The sequence below is a fragment of the Raphanus sativus genome, chromosome 6, assembly GCF_000801105.2.
Source record: "Raphanus sativus cultivar WK10039 chromosome 6, ASM80110v3, whole genome shotgun sequence".
Classification (NCBI taxonomy): Eukaryota; Viridiplantae; Streptophyta; class Magnoliopsida; order Brassicales; family Brassicaceae; genus Raphanus; species Raphanus sativus.
In genome coordinates this window covers 10,271,278-10,295,819 of record NC_079516.1, presented here as the reverse complement: position 1 = coordinate 10,295,819, position 24,542 = coordinate 10,271,278, and the positions used below count along the sequence as shown (strand labels likewise).

The 24,542-nt window shown below is 34.8% G+C and overlaps 3 protein-coding genes, 1 long non-coding RNA gene and 1 pseudogene across 5 annotated transcripts; 4 read left to right on the top strand and 1 right to left on the bottom strand.

Moving 5' to 3' along the window:
* Positions 1-3,726: 3,726 nt before the first annotated feature.
* On the bottom strand, positions 3,727-4,881 carry LOC108809335 (uncharacterized). 2 transcript variants are annotated; one of them, XR_001942820.2, is made up of 3 exons: positions 4,631-4,881; positions 4,252-4,477; positions 3,727-3,980 (listed from the first exon to the last, which is right to left on the bottom strand). It is a non-coding gene; the product is annotated as an uncharacterized LOC108809335 (long non-coding RNA). The 2 variants fall into 2 exon arrangements; XR_001942821.2 differs by having other exon boundaries at positions 4,338-4,477; positions 4,631-4,878.
* Positions 4,882-5,930: 1,049 nt separating this feature from the next.
* Positions 5,931-7,799, top strand: LOC108807784 (dynamin-related protein 4C-like; annotated as a pseudogene).
* An 882-nt stretch (positions 7,800-8,681) lies between these two features.
* LOC108809226 (serpin-Z1) lies at positions 8,682-10,132 on the top strand. The gene is made up of 2 exons (XM_018581371.2): positions 8,682-9,154; positions 9,282-10,132. The coding sequence occupies exons 1-2, from the start codon at positions 8,729-8,731 to the stop codon at positions 10,005-10,007; spliced, it is 1,152 nt and encodes a 383-aa protein (XP_018436873.1). The 5' UTR covers positions 8,682-8,728; the 3' UTR covers positions 10,008-10,132.
* A 3,840-nt stretch (positions 10,133-13,972) lies between these two features.
* LOC130496975 (dynamin-related protein 4C-like) lies at positions 13,973-16,491 on the top strand. Its single transcript, XM_056989744.1, has 2 exons — positions 13,973-14,578; positions 14,813-16,491. The coding sequence occupies exons 1-2, from the start codon at positions 14,158-14,160 to the stop codon at positions 16,366-16,368; spliced, it is 1,977 nt and encodes a 658-aa protein (XP_056845724.1). The 5' UTR covers positions 13,973-14,157; the 3' UTR covers positions 16,369-16,491.
* A 6,740-nt stretch (positions 16,492-23,231) lies between these two features.
* Positions 23,232-24,039, top strand: LOC108809237 (MLP-like protein 31). Its single transcript, XM_056989847.1, has 2 exons — positions 23,232-23,499; positions 23,612-24,039. The coding sequence occupies exons 1-2, from the start codon at positions 23,292-23,294 to the stop codon at positions 23,878-23,880; spliced, it is 477 nt and encodes a 158-aa protein (XP_056845827.1). The 5' UTR covers positions 23,232-23,291; the 3' UTR covers positions 23,881-24,039.
* The last annotated feature ends 503 nt before the right edge of the window (positions 24,040-24,542 follow it).

Genomic DNA, 24,542 nt, shown 5'->3' with positions numbered 1-24,542 from the left:
AAAAAGTGAGATTGGAGAGGGATTATACGATATTTTTTGAAAAAAAAAATTGATTCAATTTAATTGGTTGTAGTCGTGACCAAGAAATTGTCTCAAGATGAAGAATGTAGTTTGGCGAAATTAGAATTAGATATTAGAAATAGAATTTGGAAAAGTAACTTGATTTTGAACTCAAAAAAAAAAGAAAAGAAAAGAAAAGAAAAGAAAAGGAAATGAATAAAATAAAAAAACAAAATCAAGTTAGATTGGCTCTGGTTCACACATGAAGCAACGAGAGAGAACGTTGATTGAAGGATATATTGGTATTTTCATACACAAAAAGTGTGTGTCCAGCAACATGTGTTTGATAGTGTAAACAGAAAGACAAAAAGTGTCTCTCAAGATAATTTTTTCTTGTTACAGAGATAGTAAATAATACGAGTGTTTGCTATCAATTCCACGTAATATAGAATGCCGGCTCATCTACAGTAATAGGGCAATTTCGACATCTATTAAATATGGGAAATGTTCGTTAAGTTCTAATATGATTTTTCTGCAACGTATACTTATTCTTCTGTTAATATGAACCTTTAGTTTGGTTTAAAACCCATTGAGGAACTTTACCCTGTTTTAAAAATAAATAAAACTATTAAAAACATTCGCAAATAGACCTTTGAATTCATTATTTAAAAGCATTACATATAGACTCCATAATATAAGATACCAAAAACATCAACGCTCAAATAATTAATTATTAGGAGGATGACTGGTACAACAACACATTTGAGTTTTTGGATCACAGTTTCCATCATTGAACCCATCAATCAGACAGTCATGGTTGCATTCATGATAGTGATACGTTGCATTACACTTTGTAATGCAAGGGCCAGCTTTCGTTGGATTGATAACTGCACATGTACACCTTGTGTTAATATCATTAATATATATATATATATATATATATATATATATATATTTTTCTTATTGAGCTTTAATTAACATGTATTGGCATAATGACATCTAGACGTTTTGAATAAATGTTAAATTATTGCTCTATAAATCATTATTAATCAAACATAACAAATTAATAGTATTGTTATCATTTATTTTGTAAAAACATCATTATCTTCAGTTAAAAAAAACATCATATATTAACATTTTACCCAAAAAAAAAACAACATCATACCTGATACAGCCAAAACGTTGCAGTTGAACGATGTAATTGCTAGTATTACTACCCCAATAAGAGCCACAATAGTTTTTGTAATACCCATTTTTCTTTAGTTTAGTTCTATTAATTAAGAACAACAAATGTTTAATAATGTTTGGCTCTTCACAAAAAGAGCTCTATATTTATATGACCTTTTTGTTTAGGAAAGTTCCTCCATCTCTTACTTTATTTTGACCATAAATGAATTTTTCATTCTTGCTGATAATATACTCTCTTTTTCTTGGTCAACGATAATATGAAAATAGTAACATATATGTCATTCATGACATATATTTGATTTGTTACTTGTTTAGTATGATACAGTATTGAGAGCATAGGAAATATATAATATACTTTTTGTCAAAGCAAATATAAAAATATACACAATTATAAATTTTTATATCACTTATACATTATTTGCCAAATAATTTTGGCACATGTCTTCTCTATAATCACTTTGACCAAATAAATATGACATGACATATTAAAATGATGACATGAGTTAAGATTAAATGTGACATAGACAACAACATTTAATATTTATTTAAATTTTTGGAAACCTTTTATAATGTGGAAGTAAATTATACAGCATCATTAAACTAAATCTTTTCAAATATGACAATAAATAATATAAAAACATTTGAAATTTTTTGAAATATTATTCATAATTATACATTTTTATTGCTAAAAAGGATTTTTCAAATTGTTTTACAGATTTCTTTCAAATATAATTATACAAAGATTCTAAAAATACTATTCATTTGTACTTTTTTGATAATTATACAGTTTTTATATCAATTTCTTATTAATTTTATACAAAATATTTTAATATATTTTATCCAAAAGAAATAGATAAAAACCTATGTAATATTATAATCTTAAATATTTTCATATCTATTCTTTAGTATAATTTAAAATGAACAATTTTTTATTTTATCTTAATTTTATATCCAATTAAATCAAAATTTATATTACAATATTGGTAAAGGTAATAAAATCTAGAATATTAATACAATTTTATTTTAAATATATTTTAAATTTAAAAATTTTATTACTGCACATGGTGCATGAAAACACCTAGTTTTCATACATAATTGAAGATTAATTTTATTTTTATATCTATAGCATGATATATCCATTCAATTAATATTTTATGTTGATTATTATTTATGAAAGTGAGCTGCTATTCACGACTTGAATCCATGTGAATCTTGACTTTGTAATCAACTCACATACAAATACAGTATGCACAAATAGAACACCAATTTATCTGCTGTTCACCTCCCTCCTCCAAGTCAGAGAAGGAGATATACTCACCGGGCTGGACTCTCCAGTATTACACTAGAATAACACAAAACTTGAGCTCAAGAGACAACCTTAATCTCTCTTTTCTTCTCTCTCTCGATCTACAATAAAAACCTTGATCGACTCACGCTATATCTCAGCTCACACCCTTCGAGCTTACTAAAAAGATACTTATTAGTAAACGAACTTCGTATTGTATCGTTTTAGTAAAACCCGAGAAACTCCTTGTTTGACTAAACCAGTCTACCCAACTAAACCGAGAAGAGATATTAAACCAACTTTTAAATACAAAAAGACACATTCTTCAAATCTCAAGCTTGTCTTGTATTTGCCGTAGTGTCTTCTTCTAGTTCTTTAAGATGAATGGCACCATCTTCCTTCTTCATTAGCAAACTCGCTCACTCTTCATGAAACTCCTCATGCGTTGTACCCCTGAGAAAAAAACCCTCTCAGCTTCTGATCTCCTGAGTAAACCCACTCAGCCGTAGACTCTACCTGAGGCTACGTTTTCTTCTTCAATTTCTTACAGATCTCAGCAGCACCAATGCATCTTGAATCTATCCAAGCGGTAACACTTTAGTAAAGATATCTGCATGACTATAAGCTGTTGCAATCTTCACAACTTGAACAAACCCTGCCGATATCAGATCCCTTCTAATTTTATAGTATTTTATACATCTTTTACAGAAATAATATTTTATTTAAAAAAAAAATTTCTTTTTTAGTTTTCTTTTTGTTTGCGGGTTTGCGGAGACCCACAATTCAAATTCAACCGACCCGCCCCGCTTAAAAATCTACTCAACCCGCACCCGCACCCGCATGTTAAAATTTTCGAATTGGCTGACCAACACCCGCCCTGCAGTGGGTCAAACGGGGCGGGCCCAAATAAAAACTCAAATCCCAGCTCTTACTTTTAGTTATCTTTTCCAAATCGTAGACAATGATGTAAACTATATTGATCATGAGCAGCAGCATCCCTCAATCTTGTTGTAAACAGCTCTTACTCTTTATCATACCGAATAAGACAAGGCCAACATTTTTCTCACTTTAGATAACCATAGACATCTGATATGGTAATGGCGACCAAACATCGGAAACTGCCAAAAGAAGACAGCTTTCACTTTCAATGGAGGATAAGTAAGCAAGAGATGAGTTGAGCACTAAGTGTAAGAGAGAGAGAGGGAATAGTTGACATGGAGAAATGCAATACAAAAAAAGAGAGGCGAGAGAGATGGTGAATTTCAGTACTTTCTCATAGCAACAAGAGTCCCATATGTCTTTGGACCGATAATGTACATATAAAGGGGGGCTAAATTGATGGCTGCAAATGGAGCTCAACATATAGCAAGTGCCTGAGTTTTACAAAGTGAAAAAGGAAAACTCAAAAATCTACTACATCTGACTGTGTGAGTAGCTTAGAGTCACATGCCACTATCTTGACCCGGCTCACATTCTCCTGACACTCGTATATCTTGAACATTGCGTCCTGTAATATTATAAAGGTCCATACGTTGTTATTCATCAAGATAAGGGCTAAATTCAGTCTGTTATTCATCCAAACAAACAGTAATCTTGATAGATTTCATGAAAATGCTAGTTTTTCCTCAGATAACCAATCTAAACTTTCTACTCTAAGACATATTTTTCAACGAAACATGGATACTAGAGCAAGACAGTTTAGAACGAACAATACCTTTGACTAAGATTCAGTATTTCAAAATAAAGAGTAAAAAAGCACAACAAGACAGAGAGATCACCTTGGTCTTCAAAGGAACACAGATATCAGACAGAAAGAAAACAAAAAACAACAGAAGCAAAACCAAAAGACTCCAAGATCAGCCACCTTGTCAAACTGAACAAGGACTTGGATTGGTAGCTCAGGGCTCAAGGTACCGCTCTGAACCATCTAGGCCAAAGTCTCTTTCAAACACATCCCTGTCGTTGATCTGCTGTATAGCTCAAACGTCGCCATTATCTAACGATCTGTCGATTCAAATCCAAGCAAACTCAAAAAATTGAAATTGAATTTCGGAACTAAAGTTAACAAATCGGGAATCTGAATAGTTTTCGATAAAAAATAAAAGAGCTTCACAAAAATAAGAAGGAGATGGAGATGAGAAAATAGAGATGATTTACCAGTCTCCGGCAACGTAAGAAGGATAGTTCATGCGCTTGTGAACCGAAGCTTTTAGTGGCAGAGAAAGGTGAGAAGAAGATTTTGAGTCAAAACGTAAGAGATTCGAATTGAGGAATCAAGAGTTTTAGGGTTCATGTCGAGGAAAGGAGATTTCGAATGGGGATTCTTCTCTTTTTCATCGTTGTTTATGAATGTGATTTTTAAATTGGGCGGTCGGGCCTAGCGAATCGACGCAAAAATCGGAAATTAATCGGAGAGTACTCTGAACCTAGTTTTTAATGATTTAATTTAGTTTAATATTTAAAATTAAATAAAATATGTAAATCTATACTATTAATATTTTTAATATTTTAGGAATGTTTATTTTAAATTTTGGTTTAAGTCATTTAAAACTAAGGTCTTCTGGACTTTAACTCACTTTTTCTATGTATTTTCTTTTGGTGTATTATTCTAATCATTACTTAAAAAATGTGTTTTATTGTAAGTAGTAAGTAATTTCCTGCTGTAATTATTTCATTCTTCAATTTTGTGTGTTTCTGTATGTGAGTATATTTTATTACATAGATTTCAAATATCTTATGGGTATAAATGATATTCTCAAAATTAAGTCTTAGCTTATGAGTAAAAACAAATAAAATTTGCATCTCACTGATAAGTTTTAATAGAATCTTAAAATTAATAAAAACTAAAAAAAACAATAACAAAGGATTTTGAATGAAATTTAAAATTAAGTGTATTCTACTCAGATTTTAAAATTTTAATAAACCATAACAATGGAATCTCAAAATTTAATAACTCTTCTAAAAATTTTCTGCCAATGTTGTACCAGTTCAAATTTATAATATTGTGTCAGTCCAAATTTTTGTTACCAACTAATATCCAGGTGGGTGACAAAAAGTATGAATTATCAACCAAAAAGGTATATAATTATCAACCAAAAGAGATGGATCTATGAACATCCCTAGGTACACGTCTTTCGTTATATTCCAAATGACTATCTGAAAATTTCAAACGTTACCATGGAAAAATACACCAAGTGGGAGCAAATAAAATGCTGATATAAATACACATACAATGAAGGATTAAGCCTTCTTAGATTCAATGTAGTTATGGACTTAATTAGCTTTTATCAATCCGCACGTTACCTACACTTAATCTCATCTCGAAGACTCAAAGGTTTACTTCTTGCATATATCACTCATACACCTCTATATATATATCTTTTGAGTATCTCATAGAAAGAATCACACATATCCTTAAATCTCTTCTCTGTATTTTCCTAGTCCAGTCTGGTAGAAAATGGCACGCAGTAAGAAGCGTGTTGTCTCTAAAGCTTCATCTTCTCGTACTATTGTCAAAGCAAATCCAAACAACAACAAATCTGTTACCATTGAACCCCCGATTGTGTCTTCTTACAATGACCAGATCAGGCGGTTGCTTGACACAGTGGATCGGCTGAGGAACCTTAATGTGATGAAAGAAGGGATCCAGCTCCCACCATTGTCGTTGTTGGAGACCAGTCCTCTGGAAAATCCAGTGTTCTTGAATCGTTGGCAGGAATCAGTTTGCCTCGTGGGCAAGGAATTTGCACTAGGGTCCCTCTTGTTATGAGGCTTCAGGGAAGTGGTAGCTCTGAACCTGAGATCTGGCTGGAGTATAGTGACAAAGTTGTTCCAACGGATGAAGAACACATTGCTGAAACTATTTGTTCTGCAACTGACGTGATCGCTGGTATGTTCAGTGTTCAGTCTCGCTCTCTCTCCCACTTCCAAGATACATTATTGTTCATGATACCTTTATATGTTATATCGATGTTATAGTATCTGTGTACATATTCCTGCCTAGAGGTGTTATGTTTCTTTACTTATAGGATATTTGTTATACTGACTTCTGCTATATGATTAAACTTTAGAGTGTTATGTGTTTTTGTATTAAAAACTTATAAAATTTATTATGCTGCATAATCAAAATATATTGTTTTGACTATGAAACATGGATAGTAAGGACTAACTTAATTACCCTAAATGTGCCTAGAGGTATTATATGATTCTGCTATATGATGAAACATTAGAGTGTTATGGGTTTGTGCTTTGCCGGTTTTGACTATGATTAAGAATTTATATGAATATATTATGATGCAGGATCTAGTAAAGGGGTGTCCGATGCTCCCTTGACCCTCCACGTGAAGAAATCTGGGGCACCTGATTTGACCATGGTTGATCTTCCTGGGATAACTAGAGTTCCGGTGAAAGGACAACCAGAGAACATCTACGAGCAGATCTCTGGGATGATAATAAATTACATCAAGCCACAAGAATCCATCATCCTCAACGTTCTATCAGCTACGGTCGACTTCACCACATGTGAATCCATTCGAATGTCTAGACAAGTTGACAAAACCGGTGAACGGACTCTGGCAGTTGTCACAAAGGCAGACATGGCTCCTGAAGGTCTCCTTCAGAAAGTAACAGCAGACGATGTGAGTATTGGACTAGGTTACGTCTGTGTCAGGAACCGTGTAGGGGAAGAAACAGTTGAAGAAGCCAGAGAGCAAGAAGAGTTACTTTTCAAGACTCACCCAACGCTCTCCATGATTGATGAAAACATTGTCGGTGTCCCTGTTCTAGCTGAGAAGCTAATACAAATTCAAACAACAATGATTTCACGCTGCTTGCCTGAAATTGTACGTAAGATCAACCACAAGATGGAAACTGCTGACCTCGAGCTGAAAAAGCTGCCAATGGCTATATATTGCTTCCACTGTTGAAGCATTGATGACACTGATGGATATCATCGGTTCCGCGAAAGAGTCTCTCCTAAGAATCCTTATACAAGGCGATTTCTCTGAGTTCCCTGAGAATCATAGCATGCATGGTACTGCTCGTTTGGCTGATATGTTAAGCAAGTTCTCAGATGATCTACAGGCAAAGCCTAAGCAAGTTAGAGAGTTCTTGATGGATGAGATCAATTGTGCTTCGTAGGGTTGTGGACAACCTTGCGCTGTATCTTCAGCTATCTGTGAAGTATCTAGTCAACACTCAGTTTCAGAAGGAGGTTGTGGCAGAGATGGTGGATCCTAAAGGCGGGGGAGGAGTTGAGAGGATGTTAGAGGAGTCTTCGACGGTGGCAAACAAGAGGGAGAAGCTGAGGAAGAGTTTAAGGTTCTGAAGGAGTCCAAGGATGCTGTGGCCGCCATTGTTGATCAATAGAGACATCACTGATTGATTTTTTCTTATGAGAGGTTTATTGGAGTTGAGCTTTGGGCTTTTGTGTGTTTTTTGAATTTTGGAATTTCTTTGCTATGTTACGTTTTTCAGAATATTTTTGTGTGGTAACATTACAATGCTACTAGCTTCACGTGATCTTTTAGTGTTACGGTTCACCATGAACAATTACTCTCCTCACTTTGTACTCTCTTCGTCTGTTTGTAAGCAAGAAGAACAGTAAAGATATAAACACACGACACAAAGCTTTTGTTTACCCAATGTTAGCATCCGATATGAAATACTTAGTCACTGGGCCAGATCAGATCCAGCAATTCACTCATGGAAAGAATCAGCTCTAGAATTAAAGGGTACTCTATATAATGTATATAATTGCTTTTTTAATACATGAAATTAGTTGAAATTAATGTGGAATATATAGGGTGTCATAAGTGGATTTTCAATAATATGTTGTTAATTTTAACACATGTATAATATATAGGCGTATTAAAAAAAATTAAAATTTTAAAATATCACACAACTTAATTTAAAATTTATCTAAAGAAGTTAAAAAAAAAGGAAAAGGTACAGAAATTAATACGAACTGAAATATATTAATAAAAATATTACTATATCAAAAATGAAAATTTTTGAACAGATAAAATAGAAATAATTTATTAAAAAAGTTATACTACAAAAAAGATCTATGAGAAGTAAATTTAACTTTCTTAAAGTAAGAAAGAAAAAAAAAAGATAAACTATACAATGGAAGGAAAACAAAACAAAAATAAAAGGAAAATTTACACAACCGACTAAAGTTTTACAGCCGTCTATAAATATTGTTAACCCTTAAATTATCATCATCACAGAAAGACGCAAGGAAAGAGAGCGACAATGAATCCCTCTAGCTTTCGGTCAAAATCAAGCATTGATGTCGATGAAGCCATTAAGAACCAAAACGACATAGCGCTGGTCGTTTCGAAGGACCTCTTCTCTACCAAAGCCAAACATTCCAACTCCGTTTTCTCACCAGCGTCGATAAACACCGCACTCACTTTGGCGGCCTCTGGTCCCGGCGATTATTCAGGATCCGAAGAGATCCTCTCCTTCCTGAGGGCTTCTTCAACCGATGAGCTCAACGCGATCTTCAGCAAGATCGTTCCCATCGTCTTCGCCGACCGTAGCGCGAACGGTGGACCGAAGATCTCATCCATCAATGGTGTCTGGGTCGAGAAAACGCTACCCGTTGATTTGTCCTTAAAGGATCTCTTTGAGAATTTCTTCAAGGCTGTTTTCGATCGCGTAGACTTCCTATATAAGGTAAGCTTTTTATTACTGTTTCTATGCTCTGTTTCTTTAAGTAAACTCTGTTTCTATGCTCTGTTTCTTTAAGTAAACTCTGTTTATATGCTCTGTTTTTTCTGATATAACTTTGATGATCCAATAGGCTGAACAAGTGCGTAGAGAGCTGAATGAATGGGCTGAAGCTCATACCAATGGGCTCATCAAAGATCTTCTTCCTGAAGGATCAATTACAGACCAAACCTCCTATGTTTATGGCAACGCATTGTACTTCAAAGGACAATGGGAAGTTCCGTTCGACAAGTCTTACACAAAAGACAAAGAGTTTCACCTTCTCAGTGGGACCTCAGTGTCCGTGCCATTCATGAGAAGCTACAAGGACCAATACATAAAGGCTTATGATGGTTTCAAGGTCCTCAGGATACCTTATCGACAGGGCTGTGATGGTGATGTCGACAGTGGCAGTTTCTCAATGTACTTTTATCTCCCGGACAAGAATGATGGATTGGACGGTCTTGTCAAGGCAATGGCATCTGATTCTGGATTCTTGGATTGTCATGTTCCAAGTCGCAAAGTTGCTGTTAATGAATTCAGAATCCCTAAGTTTAAGATTGTTGATGAAGTAGACGGCAAAGACTTGGGATTATGTTCAACTTTGTTGTACCATAAAGCATGCGTCGAGATCGATGAAGAAGGCGCTGAAGCAGCTGCTGCCACTTTTGTAGTTAGTTTAGGGTGTGCATATATGAAGCCTCCAGAGGAGATAGATTTTGTGGCAGATCATCCATTTTTGTTCTTAATTAGAGAAGACACAATTGGAACTGTTTTGTTTGTTGGTCAGATCATGGACCCTTCCGACAAATCTTCTTAGGCTATGGGGTCAAGGTCCAACAGGGATTCCGGTTTGGTTCTATGGCAAAGAGTTGAATTTTGTTTGAGCTTTTATTCATTAATGAGTTTTATGAATCAATTGATTTATATTTATATGTTTGTTTATTCAGAAATTCTCATCAATCGCATGATATAGTTTGGTTTTTTTTTTAATTTCTAAATGCCAGTTTACTATATGTGCCTAGTTCAAATTATATATTTAAAACTATATATAAATATTATTCTGAAATTGATACTGTGTCTCATATCTCTATATTAACTTCATTATTGTATCATGAGCAATATTAATATTTCATTTTCACCAAGTTTTGTTAATGGTATCTAATGTTGGCCTATGATCAAGAAGTTTATAAAGCCATAGTTATGACTAGGCCTGGGCATCGGGTCCGGGTCTTTCGAGTACTAAAAATTTAGATCCATATATTTACCTATAATTTTTCGGGTCGGATCCGATCAGGATCGGTTTGGGTCTATAATTTTAAAACATGTAAGATATTCATAATTTTCGGGTCTATATCGGGTTCGGCTATATAGGATTTGAAAAAGATATGACATACTGTATTTAGTCATATATATCTAAAATTTTACAAAATAACTAAATTAAAATATTAATAATTAAAATAAAATATTTTTAAACTCTAAATTTACAACATTATATTACATCATATATATATATATATATATATAAACATAAACATCATAGTTTGGATATACATGTTTTTAAATCAGGTATAAATTAGTTCTTATCGGATCGGGTCTATTCGGGTCGTGTCTATTCGTGTCGGTTTTTCGGGTCCGGATCTACTCGGATTGGTTCTTTTCCGTTCAGGTTTTTTCGGATAAAAGAAATCTAAATTTAGATCCAAAAAATACTTGTAAATTTTTGGTTCGACTCGACTCGCGGATCTGGTTTTCGGGTCCAGGTTAAAATGTCCATGCCTAGTTATGACCATGACCAAATAAATTAAGAATCTTTATAGTTTATAATATGTGTCAATTTATGGAGAACAAAAAAACGTTCAACACCATGGGTTTGAAAAACTATCACTTGTGGTTAAGCTTAGGTCTGGGTGTTCAGATCTTCGGATCGGGTTTGGGCTGGTTCTTTTCAAGTCCATATCTTTCGGGTTCTAGATATTTAGATTTGATAGATACTTCTAAATTTTTGATTAGGATTTGGGTCCGGATCAATTAGAATCTATAAAATATCAGTAATTTTTGGATCCATATCAGATACGAATCGGATTTGATATTTAGGATTTGAAAAAGACAAGGAAGACCTAAATTTCATCAAATTTAGTAAGAAAAATATCACATATATATATATATATATAATTTACAAAATAATTTAAAATAAACTATTAGAAATTAAAATAAAACATTTTTAAACTCTAAATTTTGTTAACATTGTTGTAAAAATAATAACAAAGATTATTAACAAAAGGATTTTTCAACTAAATCATAGAATAGAACAAAAAAAAACATAGTTTTGAATATTCATGTTTTTAGGTCAGGTATGAATCAGTTCTTATTGGATTGGGTCTATTCAGATTGATTATTTTTGGATTGGATCTATTCGGGTTGGTTCTTTTTTATTTCGGTTCTTTCGGATAGAAGAATTTTAAAATCAATAGATACTTATAAATTTTTGGTTCCGTTTCGGATCTTATATTTCCGAGTCGATTCCGGTTTGAGTTTGGGATAAAATACCCAGGCCTATATACGATTTTCATGGTTTTACGCAGAGGCTGTCCTACTAAAAATATATGGCTAGAAGCAAAAAAAAAAAGTGCCTAAAAATGTGAACGTGATGAGAGACGGGATTTAGCTTCCCACCGCAATGGTGGGGAATTTGAGTATTCTTGTGTTATCCGCAGGAATAAGCTTGCCTCGTGGACTAGGAATCTGCACTAACTGGGGTTCCTACAAAGAACTCCTAGCCCTGAACCTGAGATTTGGCTTGAGTTCGGTGACAGAATAGGTGCACAATAATTTAGGCAATTATATTGTACATGTTAAGTTATATCATATTGTTAAGTATGTTAGATCGCCATAATTTAGGTATTTATACTGTACATGTTAAGTTATCCCCTATATATTACAACTTTTTGAACTATGACACATGTCATCATGATAATCAATTTCAAAAATCTTTAGAAAAATAAGTTAGTTTATCTAAACATATAGTATACTTTTTATTAACCTAATCATATAATTAATTATTAACATAAAAATATTCTTTAACTTTTTTTAAATAGAACATACGAAATTACTTAATCTGATTAAAATATATATGATAATTAATAATTTTAAATAATAACTTTTGATAATAATTTGTACATCTTCTATCATTTTTGTTTTATATTAATATTATAAAAATACATTAGACAATCAAATTAACCAAATAACAAATATTTTGATTTTTCCATATATATTATATTTTGAATTATTAAAAAATGAATATAAATTAATAAACTTTTAAAAATCTGACTTTGAAAATTTGTGATCAATGGTTTAATTTTTATTTTCAACAAGATACAAATGTTGATAAAATTATATGAGTACAATGTCTTATTTAATAAATATTAGATTTTATATATATATATATATATATATATATATATATATATATATATATATATTATTATATGTTTAAATTAAATTATATATTCTATAAAATGCATAAATATTTAAATTTCAAAAAATTTATTGAACAAATGCTAAGAATTTAATATTTTAGTTTCAAAATTTCATTGAATTTGTAAAAATTGATTATAAATTAATAAAAAATATTGAAATTGAAACTGAAAGTTTCTATCATGTTCTCTTCTGGTAGATATTGAAATATATTTCTAACATGTTCTCTCCTGTTATAGTCATCACTTCTTAGAATAATCATAACTGAAACTGAAAGTTTATAAACTGAAACTGAAACTATATAGTATAATCAAGGGGATTACAGTCACAGAAAATATCAACATTTCTCTCTTGTTCTCTCCTGTAATAGACCATATTCAGAAATATGGTAGGCATGAGTCGGGTGACTCTGGATCTAGCTACTTACCAAAAAATGGAGTAATATAAGACATGCATACTATTTTATTATAGTTTAGGTAAACAAACACAATATGTTTACATGGTTTGTAAATGTCCATTCACCATTTGATCAATAAATTTGATATCTCAACCACTAATGTTTCTAAAGTACAGTATACCATGGAAATCTGTTTGACACAGATGAAAATGTGGAGTCAAACCAATTAGATACACACGCTTTATTTATTTTAATATGCTTTCGAAGTGGGTCCACTGGATTATATTTAAAAACATTTACTTGCAGCTTAAGAATAAATAAAATATAGTCTTAGAATATTTCTTGTGAGTTTGGATAATTTTACTCTTCGTTTTAAAAGTTCAAATTATTAAATGGATATTAGAATTTAGGATTTCATATTTAGTCTAAAAGGGATTTATGACGGCATGTGACAAATTAAACATCGTATAAAAGTTAGACTAAGATGTTATTAGATTTCAAGACTAGGAATTGACATAAGAAATTTATGATTCTTTACTAGCACAAATAGTTAATGATATATTGTTAAGGATTGGAACTTATTTAAATATTAAATATTAGTAGAAAATATATACTACATCAAAGCATGTTAAAGAAAAACCATACTTACCCAACTGATAAATGATAAATAAAATCAAAATAATGAAACTCTTATCTTTTGGGTTCTCAATTATCAATTACTTTTTTTTCACGATTTTGCATTTAGTTTCTCTTTATGTATATATATTTCAAAATTTATCATTTACCTAATAAACTCAATTTAAAATCTTTTGGAAAAGAGGAATCCCTGATTTGGCGCTAAATCTTGGTTATCTCGTTTTAAAGACGCAGGGAAAGCTGTTAAAGACCAGATTGAGAGAATCCAAGGAATTTTTTTAACATTTATCTGTTGCACCAAAAAAAACTTAAGTTCAGGTTTCTAGCAAAGTACAAGCTTCGACCAAAGTACAAGCCACGCTAGCTATATAAGTCACCCACTAGAAAACATCTCTTCTCCGTCTCACCCTTTTACTACTTTCTGAGTCTTTTTTTTATTCTTTAATCATCTTAAGTAAAAATGGGAGGAAGTAAGATGCCAGAAGTTTATGACATCAACGTGGAAGCCGCTCTTGCTATTGTCAACACCAATGTCCGAACTGAAGCACCGATTGTGTCTTCTTACAATGACCGGATCAGGCCGTTGCTTGACACAGTGGATCGGCTGAGGAACCTGAATGTGATGAAAGAAGGGATCCAGCTTCCCACCATTGTGGTTGTTGGAGACCAGTCCTCAGGAAAATCCAGTGTTCTTGAGTCCTTGGCAGGAATCAGTTTGCCTCGTGGGCAAGGAATATGCACTAGGGTTCCTCTTGTGATGAGACTACAGAAAAGCCCTAGCCCTGAACCTGAGATCTGGCTTGAGTTCGGTGACAAAAGAGTTGACACTGACGAGGAGCATATTGCCGAATCTATTTGCACCGCAACTGAGGCAATTGCTGGTAAGTTCAGTCTTTCTCTTTATTTATTTATTTTTATTATTTTTTAATTAATCTCAATTTTATTTAACCCCCTAAAACCTTTTTACAATGAATGTGTACATTTGAGAAAAACCTAACTGATTTCAACATATGCATCTATCTTTCTCTTTAACAACAATATTGGGCAAGTATAGCATGTTGAACACCAAGTAACAGATTAATTGTTGTAATCTCAAATATACATATATGTTGCAGGATCTGGTAAAGGTGTCTCAGACACTCCCCTGACCCTCCATGTAAAAAAAGAAGGTGTTCCTGATCTGACAATGGTTGATCTCCCCGGAATAACCCGGGTTCCTGTGAACGGGCAGCCTGAAAACATTTATGAGCAGATCTCCGGGATGATTATGAAGTACATCGAGCCACAAGAATCCATCATTCTCAACGTCCTGTCAGCTACAGTCGACTTCACCACCTGCGAATCCATCCGTATGTCTAGGCAAGTTGACAAAACAGGGGAAAGGACACTAGCGGTTGTCACAAAAGCCGACATGGCTCCTGAAGGTCTCCTGCAGAAAGTAACGGCAGACGATGTGAATATTGGACTAGGTTACGTCTGTGTCAGGAACCGTGTAGGGGAAGAAACCTACAAAGAAGCTAGGTTGCAGGAAGAGTTACTTTTCAATACTCATCCTCTGCTTTGCATGATCGACCACGACATTGTTGGCATCCCTGTTTTAGCTCAAAAGCTAATTCAAATCCAGGCAACGATGATCGGCCGTTGTCTGCCGGTCATTGTACAAAAGATTAACGAGAAGATGGAAACGAGCGAGTTTGAGTTGAAGAAGCTGCCAATGGTTATGACATCTTCAGGGGAAGCTCTGATGACATTCATGAACATCGTTGGTTCCGTCAAAGAATGTCTCCTGAGAATTCTTATCCAAGGAGATTTCTCTGAATATCCAGATGATCAAGGCATGCACTCTACTGCTCGTTTGGCTGATATGTTGAGGAAATTCTCGGATAACCTCCAAGCAAAGCCGGAGGCGGTGAACGAGTTCTTGATGGATGAAATCAAAGTCCTGGAAGAGTGCAAATGCATCGGATTGCCTAATTTCATCCCAAGATCAGCCTTCTTAGCTATTCTTTCACAACGTGTTGATGGCATGCACGCTAAGCCGGTCGAGTTCATCAGAGAGATATGGGACTACGTTGAAGTTGTTCTCTCATCAGTCATTACCAAATACTCTGACAACTTCCCGCAGATTCAACCTTCCATCAAACGTGCCGGTCGAACGCTGATCACCAAGATCAAGGAACAGTCTGTGAATCGAGTGGTTGAGATCGTTGAGATGGAGAAACAGACGGACTACACATGTAACCCTGAGTACATGACAGCATACACACAGAAGATTGCTAATCAAGCAAGCTTCATCAGTCATGTACAGAGCAATTACTCGAACTACGGTGATGTTGGGATTTCGCATCTGAGGGGTGTTAACTCTCAGTTGCTTAGCCAAGCGTTCGACATGAATGTGAGGATTACAGCCTACTGGACCATCGTGGTAACAAGGGTTGTTGATAACATTGCACTTTACCTTCAGTTCACTGTGAAGAATCTTGTGAACAGTCAGTTTCAGAAGGATATAGTGGCGGAAATGGTGGATCCTAGGGGCGGAGGAGAAGTTGAGAAGATGCTTGATGAGTCTCCTTCGGTGGCTTGCAAAAGGGAGAAGCTGAAGAACAGTATCAAGCTTCTCAAGGAGTCAAAGGACGCCGTTGCGGCCATTGTTTATCAGAACTCTGGGTAAAAGGCGATCGTTGAGCTATATTGTTTCTTTCTCGTGAAGATCATGTGTTTTAGGGTCTTCGAGAATGTTTCTTTTTTCGGTATTTTTCAGTTGTGGCTTTTATGAACTCTTGAACTTTTGGTTTATCGTTTATGTTAAGTTTTTAATTGTTTTAGTTCGGTGAGGTAAGCAAAACAAGATAGAAATGATTTTACATGCGTCGTGAACAAGTTATGTTTTAAAAAAATATAACAACATAATAACATACTAACAAAAATGATATAGTTTGAAACTAATTGTAGTTTTTTTTTGGATTTAGAAATCAATGACAAATCGGTTGATTTCAAAATCAAATAAACAGATTTCAAAATCAATAATATAAATTTCAAAAAATCAAATAAGTCATTTATTATAAATGAATGAAATGGATTTGCGACTGAAGTTCTCTTTGCGTAACTGGGCATCTAATTCATCATCTTCATGCGACAAATATAACTTCTTCTTTTGAAGTTTCTTATGTCGAATAAATTCTAGATTCATGTCTGAATTCTGATAATCTATACATTTGACAAAAAGCTTAAGAATCTATCAAAACAAGCACAAACACACTGCTAAGTTTGACAAAATATACTTTCTTGTTTCATTTGATGGGGTTTCTTCTTGATTTATGACTGATTCTGTTATTTGAATCACAATAATATAACAATTAACTCAGTATGTTGGTAGGTAAGACACGTTTCGTTTTTACTGTCAATTTGAAAGTGGAAGTGTTAATAATATCTCTCTTCTTTTTTTTATAACAGCTCGAGAAATTTCATCATCGTTTTCGTCTTCGTCTACCTCTACCACAAAGAAGCAAATCGAAACCAGTCAATCGTTTCGGAATAACACGGTTTTGTGATGCATCATTGTTTAGATTTGAGTCTTGCATCGATACGCGAGAAATTAAAGTACTCCGGCCAACAAAGCTTAGAGCACCTGCAACGGGATAACATAAAGCAGTCCTTAAGGTTAATTTGTTTTAGGATTCTGTATCAATAGCTGAGAATTGTTGGGTTTTGTGGGTTTTGTTACAGGGATTTTGTTACAAAACGCTAAGGATTCTAATTAGAGTAACACCATTGGACTTGATCATTTTGATTAAGTCCTTAACTATTCAAAAAAAAATAAAAACATTTAATACTAAACTAATCTTAAGGATTCCACAATGGAATCCACCATTGTGGATGCTCTTAGTCTCTGCTCTGTTGACGAAACACCCGGCGGACAAAGCGGAGTTTTTGTTGAGAAAACCTCATAAACTGAGAAAGAAAGGTCTTAAAATAGTGAGGAAACACTTCAGGCGAAAACAAATCTTCTTTATCAACAACGGCTCCGCAGTCGTCTACGACAACAACAGTTACGACAGCGTCTAAGGCACAAAGACACAACGACAAGCCTTAGACACAACGACAAGATAGCATTAAAAGTGTCATTCTACACAATAATATTATAACTAACAGCACCAGCGTTGTTTGTATGTATTTATACAATACGTATGTATTATACAACATGTTTGTATGCAAGACATGTGTCTAATGCATGTTTGAAGATGAACAAAAGACATAATAACAAGGTTTATATCAACCACAATGATTATGACACACAAAATATATAAAGAACTGAAAGAAACAATTATGCAAATCCATTCAAAATAACAAAGTTTAACTAGATATTTGTTCCCTTGTATTTTACTCTTAAATGTACTCATAAATCCACTCAAATCTAAATCAAAATCAAATTCTCAAGCAAATCATTAATATTGAATAACACTTAATTCTAAAATATGTTATAAAATCATTGAATTGGTAACATCAGATTTAAAATTGGATTTTGAAATAATAGAATCAATAATACATGATTTAAATCCATTAAAATATATAAAGCAATAACACCCCATTATTTGACAAGTCATTTGTCATATACTATCACAAAATTAATTTTGAAAGAAAAATCATGATATAACATACTAAATCAATGATGACATGACTTAAAACTAATTGTGCAATAGATATTTACAATTAATGGTGATTTATATTTTTCATAAGTTTTGTAGAATATGATAATAAGTCATAGGTAATCATCAATATAAAAGTAAGATATCCGTCCTGAAGTACTCGCTGACATAGTTGCTGAAGCAGACGTCATGTGGAGTGGTGAAGACCATGTGGAGTCGAGATGCTGAGTTGGAGTCGTATAGATTTGGAGAACAAAGGAGTATCTTGGAGATAAGAAAAGATGAATAAACTTGGTAAGCAAGTTTATGACCTAAAGAAAAATGAATAAGTGCATTTCAAGAAAAAGAAAGTTGCACTTATTGATATGGAAGATGTCCATATTGTGGGTTCATTGGAGACTAGGGTTTGGAGAACGTGGAGACTAATATAAGATAGCTATGGGGTTGTCTGTAGGGAGATAGAGACACAGAGGCTGATCTTATAGAGAGAGAGAAGCTCTTGAAAGTGTTCTGGATCGTTCTGAAGCTGTGGCTGAAGTACTTGACAGTAGAAAGACATAAGCGGGTAGCTTAGGAATCTTTCAGTAGCTGCTGTTAGGGTGTTAACAGGCTGGGTAAGCTGATTAAGCAGATCTTGTAATTGAGTGTACAAGGCGATTTCTAATAAAGTTATTGGTGTGTGCTTGTGTATTTTGTCTCTCTGATTTATCTTCTTTAGTACTATTGTGGTGTCGTCTTTGCACTAACAAGTGGTATCATAGCGGGTCACCAAGTTACTGGTGTGATCCTAGAGGTGAAGATGGACGCAGTTGTTTCTGTGCAGAAGGCAATCATGTTCATTGGAAGGCTCCCATGAAGCAGTTGATTCGAGGAATCAATGAAGATGCATGGACAGCTGTGGAGACTGGTTGGGAAGAAGCCTAAGCCAAAGGAGGATTGGTCAGAGGCAGAACGCAATGCATCAAATTTTAATGCAAAGGCGTTGTCGGTGATTTTTGGAGCTGTTGAAGTAGAACATTTTCAGCTGATTCAGGGGAGTACTTCAGCTAAAGAGGCGTGGGAGCTAATGCTGAATTCGTTTGAAGGAAATGACAATGTCAAGAGGACACGTCTGGATCATCTTGGGTTGCAGTTTGAGAATCTCAGATGGTCTGATATTGATTATGTGGCAAGCTTCAGTGTCAAACTCAGTGCTATGGCACATGAAACGAAACCTCATCAACGAAAGCCGGAAGCAAAGCTTACCCCAGATGTGGCTATGGCGTAAGGCCTCCCGACTCACTGAAAATGATACCCATCCAAACCGTCTTGGAATTCCCATTGCTAGCTTCACCACCGCCTCTCGACCAAAGGACACATGACACAACACAACTAAAATCAAAGTAAAAGGCCAGTAAATTAAACTACAAGCAGGTGATGCCCTTAGAAACCATTAAGGAAAAAGAAGAACTTGCTGACAATATGCCAGAACGTCGGATAGTTTGAAGTCTTGCTGACTTTCATAAACATGTACCGCCTGTTCCAGTTATCCTAAAATGGGTAGTTACCTCTAGCACCCCCCGACAGTTCCTCCACCTCCACCAAGGGTTTGCTATCTCGAGAGAGAATATGGTAGAATCTCTTCTTGTTAACCAAAGGAGCAAAATAATAGAAATATAGAATATCATGTATCCCGGACGAGATACCGTGAAACTATCCAAGTATCTTGATAGCAATTAGAGTCCGACAGGTCAGCAGAGTAAGCTTAGAAGGAGAGAAACCGAAGTATGCAGATATCTCAGCTATGACTGAAGGGATACCATCCCTAAGACCTGCCTCTGGATACCCCTCAAAAACAGCCACTTTGTTCATTCTTTCATCTGGAGCACATTCAAACTCGGAAGGACTTCATAATTCAACAGAAGAAGGAATTGAATATTATCTGCGGATATCTACGAGTTCCTCCTCTCGAATCTTAGAGCGTGGACCATCATCGTCGAACGACCAAAAGCATCTTTGCCTCAAGGGAGCTATCGGAACCGCCTCACTGTCAGCTTCCAGAACTTCTCCCCAAGCGATGAAAAGGGATCCGCGAAAAGACGACGAGGCCACCAACAAACGAAGCTGGGAAAGTAGGAAAACCAGGGTGATTATTCATTCTTCTCGTCTGGAAACTCAAGGTTCAGAGGTGAGTTGAGCCTGCTATCATCCCAGTCGGTATATATATGCCGGATTTGTCCTTCATCATCGAACCAGAAAAGGAAAGATGACATTTTTGAAATATTCAAAAAACCATCTATGCGGAAGCTCAGCCGTAAAAAAAGGAAAACTCGAGCCCCATAAAGGAAAAGGGATTTTTATAAAATAAAGAATTGGAAAAACAATCGACCCTTCCTAAATTACCTCCTAAGGAAGATCCGTCTTAGTAGTGATCGAAATATTAGATGTTCCTCCAGTCTCCTGCACAGACCCAAGATGGCCACATAAAGCCACATGTCCCACATATCGGTCATGTCATCCACTGAAATGCCATAGGACCAAGGTCCCGAAATTCATTAATTAGATCATGTTCAAACAGGTCCAGAACCTGAGAAACATCTGCTAGACACATGTCTATTTTTTTGGGAAATCGATCCTCTTTCAGGTTCAAACACGATCCAGGCCCAAGAAAGACCCAGAAAGGTGGAATTACTAAAGCGATGTCCTACCCAAGTGAAGCTTGCTGAGATGGAGCAACCCGGTTGACTCAAGTGCAGAGGTTATTTCCCGAATTCGATGACGAAATCGAAAAATATGGGACAAACTGTTGGCGAAAAATACCCTAGTGTGAAAATCCTCCATACCCGGGCATGACACCAGTGTTCAGGTTCCTTCTAAGAGAAGCTCCGGCTCCGACCCGTGCTTCAATTCCTGCCTCAGAGCAAAATGGTGGTTTCCTATTAAAAGGGATTCTTCCATATTTCCGAATATAGAAGAGTTTAACCTAATAACCGAGATCTAGTTGACTATATAAGGTCAGCCCAAACCGTAGAACAAGGGATCGACATTCTAAGACTTGGAGATTGGAGCTAGGCGGCTTGAACTAGGGTTTATACACCAAACATTGTAGTTCCTGCTCAAACGATCAATAAAACATCTCTTCCGGTCTCAATTCTCGTTTAATTACTGATTGTTCATTGTTCAGTAGTACTCACAAAGATCCTACACAAAAATTCCCTAACAAGAAGCATTCTATATCTCTATAATCTTGATTGTCTGAACCCTATATCTAGCTATCTATTCTTATTGTTTACAACCTCAATCAACCAACTGAACAACTAACTTGTTCACACTGTTTTACTTTATTTACTGCTTTTAAAACTGTTAGGCTAGTTTAATCTAGAATTTTTGAGTTTATTGTGTGTTCACGCTTTCTGGAGATTTGATCTTTAAGTACTACAACTGAATTTCTTATTTGAGAGATTAAAGCCACTCCTTAGGTTAATTTGAGTGATATCACTCATCTTCACTAGACTGAGCTACTTTATGTATCTCACTTTGATCACGATGATCTGAATCCATCACATGATGCATGTTTAATTAACTACATAAAACGACAAACGCGCTGTAGAATATTGTTAAAATAAAAGCCAACGTGTATATATAGAGGCCGCTTTATGATACGGGAATTGGAATACGAGAAGCTATGTCTGACCTCCCCACGATACATTCGTTAGGCCCCGCGGTATGGTACACCTTTTTCGGTTTAGGAAAATTTACTTTTTCTAGATAAGTATGTATTCCTACAGGAAAGAATAAATCGGGTTTTGGGGCTGCTATAAATACGCGTCTAAGAGTTGTAAGATTATTCATTCACACAATAAATAATAATAAGAAATTCAAAACCGGTATTTGCCTCAATACGTTTTTTTTTTGCTTTATTCAAAGGTTATTCGCGTTTGTTCAAAATAATTTGTATCAGCCAGATTGACGAAAATTTATAAGAAGACCAAAATACCCTTCGAGTTCGAATTGCTCCACCTTCGATGGGAAGGGATGGTACGTCGTAGATGCCAATCAAAGATTCTGGAAGTTTCGGTTGTGGGAGGAGAATCCTCAAGATGACTTGACGATTAAGGGTGCCAGAATTGTGTCAAAAGTCTCTTTCTAACGACGATAAAAAATTATGTGGATAATCTTAATAATGCTGCAGGGGTTAGGTGGTTAAATCCTAATGGTATAACAAAATTTAGGTGAAGAGTCATGTTGGTGATTACGGCGGTGTACCAGGTTTTGCTGGAGATTGAAAACCAAGGGTTTGGGTGGTATTTGGTTTGAGAGAAGGTTTGTTGTGAATGTAAAAAAAATCCTATATTAAAAATTTAGACAAATAATATCTAATATATAAAGATATGTGTAACTCTGATTAATATAAAAACTTTTAAAAATGAGCGAAAAAACTAAATCCATACTGGTTTTACATTATTATAATAATATCATACCAATCGCTTGCAAAAGAGTTTGGACATGGGCTTGACAAAGCCAAACCATCCAAATCTCTATTATTATTAAGAAGTTTTTGTAGATGGCTCTACTCTTATTTTTGTTGGATAGTGTTTGGTACGGAGACACATCAATGAATCAATACCCACAATTATAGAGTACAAGAATCTTTTACTTGTTACCAACAAGTTGGTCCGATTCCTTCATCACTTGCCTAAGGGACCATATATTTCAACATTCCGCAAGTGTATTTTGGTACTATCATTCTTGAAACTAAGCTTTTAACATAACATAAGTGATAAATATGTACCAACTTTTAAACCGTAAGAATTAAAAAAAAAACGTCACCAGAAAACGAAGTTACCGAATCTACCGGCCACCTTATCTACAGTTTCTCTATAAAAGGGTTTATGAGCTTTAAAGGTACTCATTATCTTACTCTCATTCTATAAGTAAACTAGAAGACTATTTAATTACCTGAAAAATAATGGCACAGGCGATGCTGAGGTCTTCTTTACAAGGAGAGATTGAGGCAGATGTTGAGATCAAAGCTCCGGCTACGAAATTCTATCACGTGTTCGCAGTAAGACCACAGGATGTGCCTAAAGCCTCTCCTAATAACATCCAGGGAGCCAGTGTGCAAGAGGGAGAGATGGGCAGAGTTGGCACTCGTGTCACCTGGAACTATGTTCTTGGTAAGCAAAACTTGAATTTTTTTTTTTTTGAAACACAAGCAAAACTTGTATACACCTGTAATTTACTGGACGCTATAAGGTTTGATTGGTAAAAACTGCGTTTTCCATGCAGATGGGAAGCCAAAAGTGGCCAAGGATAGGATCGAGGCTGTGGAGCCCAAGAAGAATATTATAAAGTACAGAGTGATAGAGGGAGATCTGATGAAAGACTTCAAGAGCTTCCTATTCACGGTCCAGGTGACCCCGAAGCAAGGAGGACATGGAAGTGTGGTGAAGTGGAACATGTCATACGAGAAGATTGATGAAAACGTGGCTCATCCGGAGAGTCTTCTACAACTCTGTGTCAACATGATTAAAGACATCGACAAAATGCTTGTCTAAGGAATAGATCCTAGTCAAATATCTATAAATATATATATCTTTATGTATTTGGATGTTTTATATCAATAATGTGCTCTCTCTAGATGTAAAGAGATGTGAGTGATATGAAAGTGTGTTATCAGATCACAGTAAAGACAACTTATTTCGCAAGTTAAAAAACTCAGCTCCAAAACCATTTTCTAATGTTTTTGCCTCAGTAAATTTAAATGTCAAAAAAGATTTTAAAACAAAAGACGCCGTTGCCGGAATCGAACCCCGAAGCAAGGAGGACATGGAAGTGTGGTGAAGTGGAACATGTCATACGAGAAGATTGATGAAAACTAAAAATTTGGTCCGGACTTCGAGCTAGGTATTTTATGTCCATGCCTCTTTTAAATAAATAAAAAAGCGATTATATAAAGTTTTTACCGAAAAATTATTCCGTATTTTGAAAATGCGGACCAATTCTAGTTAGTGAATTTAAATTTAAATATAAAATGTATATATTTTTAGTTCATAATATCTTAATTCAAAAATTTTAGTTATTTTAAAAGTAGAAAAATTAGAATTTTCTTTAATATTTATTTATCCAACCACAAACCTTTTGCAACCGCAAACGCTAATTGGAACAAGATTTTGATTTTGATTTTGAAACCGCAACCGCCAACACTAGTAGCAGTTAT

Bases quoted from the DNA above. Each gene is read 5' to 3' on its own strand.
- LOC130496975 (XM_056989744.1), top strand. From the start codon at position 14,158: ATGGGAGGAAGTAAGATGCCAGAAGTTTATGACATCAACGTGGAAGCC. The intron at 14,579-14,812 runs GTAAGTTCAGTC...TATATGTTGCAG, and splicing joins CGCAACTGAGGCAATTGCTG to GATCTGGTAAAGGTGTCTCA.
- LOC108809237 (XM_056989847.1), top strand. From the start codon at position 23,292: ATGGCACAGGCGATGCTGAGGTCTTCTTTACAAGGAGAGATTGAGGCA. The intron at 23,500-23,611 runs GTAAGCAAAACT...TTTTCCATGCAG, and splicing joins CACCTGGAACTATGTTCTTG to ATGGGAAGCCAAAAGTGGCC.
- LOC108809226 (XM_018581371.2), top strand. From the start codon at position 8,729: ATGAATCCCTCTAGCTTTCGGTCAAAATCAAGCATTGATGTCGATGAA. The intron at 9,155-9,281 runs GTAAGCTTTTTA...ATGATCCAATAG, and splicing joins GCGTAGACTTCCTATATAAG to GCTGAACAAGTGCGTAGAGA.